The sequence below is a fragment of the Pinus tabuliformis genome, chromosome 7, assembly GCF_031772625.1.
Source record: "Pinus tabuliformis cultivar Carrire ecotype Pingquan chromosome 7, CPIR1, whole genome shotgun sequence".
NCBI lineage: Eukaryota > Viridiplantae > Streptophyta > Pinopsida > Pinales > Pinaceae > Pinus > Pinus tabuliformis.
This window is the reverse complement of record NC_142293.1, coordinates 825,464,140-825,467,609: the sequence shown is the minus strand read 5'-3', so window position 1 is coordinate 825,467,609 and position 3,470 is coordinate 825,464,140. Positions and strand designations below refer to the sequence as shown.

General features: G+C 33.5%; 1 protein-coding gene across 2 annotated transcripts; it reads right to left on the bottom strand.

Annotated features, from left to right (window-relative positions):
- Positions 1–285: 285 nt before the first annotated feature.
- LOC149250160 (LOB domain-containing protein 15-like) lies at positions 286–3,206 on the bottom strand. 2 transcript variants are annotated; one of them, XM_089456401.1, is made up of 4 exons: positions 2,838–3,202; positions 1,484–1,591; positions 1,152–1,374; positions 286–769 (listed from the first exon to the last, which is right to left on the bottom strand). In XM_089456401.1, exons 2-4 carry the CDS (start codon positions 1,498–1,500, stop codon positions 443–445), a joined length of 567 nt encoding a protein of 188 aa, XP_089312527.1. In that variant the 5' UTR covers positions 1,501–1,591; positions 2,838–3,202; the 3' UTR covers positions 286–442. The 2 variants fall into 2 exon arrangements, with proteins under 2 accessions (XP_089312527.1, XP_089312528.1); XM_089456402.1 differs by lacking the exon at positions 1,484–1,591 and having other exon boundaries at positions 2,838–3,206.
- Positions 3,207–3,470: the final 264 nt, after the last annotated feature.

The window sequence follows — 3,470 nt, the reverse complement described above, 5'->3', positions numbered from 1 at the left end:
ATCTATCATAAGTTGTATGAGACCTTATATTTGAAGTGTGTTGTACACACAAGAATTCAACATAATCAGAAAGTTTAGAAAAGAATAAATATACGTACATCAAGCTGGTGATTGAGGGCAAGTTATAGGTATTTTTTTAAACAGTGGGAAAACTTTATGAGTTGTAACCTATTATTCTTTGAACTTATATACCATTTAAAAAAAACATATGATTTTAACCTTTAATAACTTATATACCATTTAAAAAAAACATATGATTTTAACCTTAAAAATATTAAAGCGAAGCAAATTAATAAATCTATTTTATAAATAAAAAATCACAAAGCTCATGAAATCTGACTTCACAACTATGATTGGGCAATCACGGTATATAAGCTCACAATACTTTGGTCCTTTTGTTGGAGAATATGCTGTAACAAACTGGGAGATTATCAGCTGATCCTCATCGGTTGTGATTTATAATAGAATAATAACGTTGTTTTATGGTATAGTCAGCTGCATTAACAGTACTGGCCGTTGGGTTGTTGACCTTGCAATCATCAGAATTAACATTATAAACACCAAGCATTGGAGGTTGTGACATTGGATCCGTGCATTTGTATTTCAGTATCTCTGCTTTCATTGCATTGAGTTCTACCCTCAGAACTTGTGCCTGATGTTGTAATGAATAGATGGTTCCTGTGCTTCCATATACAGGGTCTCGGAGACGTGCGTTGGCCTCATAGACTAGGCTATTTGCTGCATCTGCTCGTTGGTTTTCAGGAACTTCCTACCAATCCAAACATAAAGAAAAATGAATTAGACCTCATGAATCACTCTTTGATCGTCAAAATATACAGGAGCCATGGCTCTTTACCCAAAATATTTGCATAAAAGCTATAGTTTTTGTAAGAAAATTCATGTTTTTTTGTATTAGATAAGTAGACAAAAATAGTAAATTGTAAAATATTTTATATGTTCATATACAATTAGTGAAAAATCTTTTATTGCCGATTTTAGAAATACTCTAAAATATAATATAATGAGAAGGTAATATAGTAACCATTAGTTTAAAAAAACTTACCATAAACATTTTAGAAACCTTGTTTGCATCTAAATCCTCTCAGTACAATTAGTCTAAAAATCTAAAAGAATGTTCTAAGAAGCCTTACCATGAGCATTTTGGACACATTGCTTGCACCAAAAACCTTGTGTACAGATGCAAATTTCTGAGGCTCAAGGGGCGAAAAGTAGGGAGCGAATGGGCATTCTTGAGCACAACGTCTTCTTAAAAGCTTGCAGGCAGCACATGGTGTTATGGTGTTTAAGGCAGCTGGTGACCCCACTGTTGGCCTACGGGTCATCTCACAAATGACTGTCTGCTCAACTGTTTTCCTGTACAAGAGAGTCGAATCCAACACGTTATTATCATAATTCTTTCAAAACACCCCTCATGTTCCTTTAACTAAACACCTATTTATTTCGCAGCATTTACAAGATTTACCTGTCCTTAGCAGACATGAAAGGGAGTACTTTATTTCAGAGTTCTCATTTCCATGAAGATGGAAAAAATATAAATGGTCAAAAGCTTCTATAAAATTTGTTGTAATACCTGCAACAAAGAAGAAAAATACAAAGAAGGATTTGAATAATTTACATAGTTTGTGGAGTTTACCCAGATAGTTTATTAAAACATGTTGTAGAACTTCAAATAAGCATTGATATTATATAGGTAAGCACAACCTTGAACAAATTCTGTAACATATAAAAGGCAACTAGTTACAATTATATTTCAACCAAAAGGTTTACTAATGCCGTTCTTAGTTCAGGTTTCTGCAATCCAAAAGATCGATAAATATCTTTTAACATATGTGACTATAAATATGACTTCATATATCATCTAGTATTAAACACTGCAATAAATTTTCTGATGTTTCAAAACTAGAAATGCAAAATATGTTGGGCAACGTAGTGGCAATCAATGAAATCTTATAACTACCAACTCTACATATGACTTCATATATCATCTAGTACAGATGACTTCATATATCATCTAGTATTAAACACTGCAATAAATTTTCTGATGTTTCAAAACTAGAAATGCAAAATATATTGGGCAACGTAGTGGCAATCAATGAAATCTTATAACTACCAAAACTAGAAATGCAAAATATATTGGGCAACGTAGTGGCAATCAATGAAATCTTATAACTACCAACTCCACTTCTGTATATAGAAGGTACAAGATCAATCTATTAAAAGACCACACTGCAAAGATCCATAAAGTAAAACAAGACAAGATAATCCTGGCTTATTTGTTCAAACAATAAGCACTATCATAATAATAATCTAATAAAAGATACAATGCAAAGATTCATAAAGTAAAAGACAAGATAATCCTGGCATATTTGTTCAAACAATAAGTACTATCATAAGAATAATCTATGAAAAGATCACACTGCAAAGATCCATAAATTAAAACAAGTCCTGTCTTTGGTGTCTGGTTATTTGGTGTTGATTTTAAAATTAGATTATTGTTACTATTATTTAATATTCATTTACATAAATAATCTAGTAATCAGTTTTTGAGAAAACCTATTTTGGTATGAAAAAAAACCTCCTGAGTATAAACCCTAGATACTGAATCTCCCGGATGGAACTAGCATATAAACTTGTCTAATATGGTCATTCTACTTCCTGGACCTCTGCTCATATGAAGACACCAAAAACATATAAACTCATCAAATCAAGAGCCTGTAATCAAGCGAATGCAAAGTAAACATTGATATCCAGCTATGAGATGCGATATTTAAGCGAGATCTTCATCAATAATGTGAAATATGTGTATGGAGACATACCTTATTCAATCAATCTTCACTGGAAGCAATCAAAGCCATCGTTCTGTTATCATTCCTCCCTTATATCATAAGGGTGGAGGAACAATACAAGTATAGTATGGTAGGAGGTGTTTTAATGCTTGACTTCGTCCAAAATCCAGATCAGGGATGCCGAAATCCAGATCAGAGACACCGAAATCTAGCAGAGTGAGAAGGGTAATGGGTGGAAGGAGGGAGGGCTCTTTTTCAGGCCGTCCAAAATACTGTTCCTTTGTCTTCTTTGCAAAATTTTTGTGCGTTGACATGCGAGTGGGAATTGCTCGAAAAAACCGGAAACACATGAGCAGCTGCTCCTTCTGTCAATTTCAAACCAATGGAATCACCATGTGAACGCAGATTTTCAACCCTAATACTTGGTTAGGTTTTTATTAAAGAATATTAAAAAAAATGGATCATATATGGCGGTGATGTCATGCTACAGTGTGAATACTAGGCCATCCCTTCTGTTTGTCAAAGGTAGGCTGAGACTGTAACTCATCTTGAGTAATCCATACCGTCCTTGATCCACAAGATCCAAACTAATCCCTGTATTTTGACCATAGATTGTCTGTCAGAAACTCTTTATCAGTTTCACATTGCCATCAAGTTTTCTTG

Bases quoted from the DNA above. Each gene is read 5' to 3' on its own strand.
- LOC149250160 (XM_089456401.1), bottom strand. The intron at 770-1,151 runs GTAAGGCTTCTT...TTGGATTGGTAG, and splicing joins ATGTGTCCAAAATGCTCATG to GAAGTTCCTGAAAACCAACG.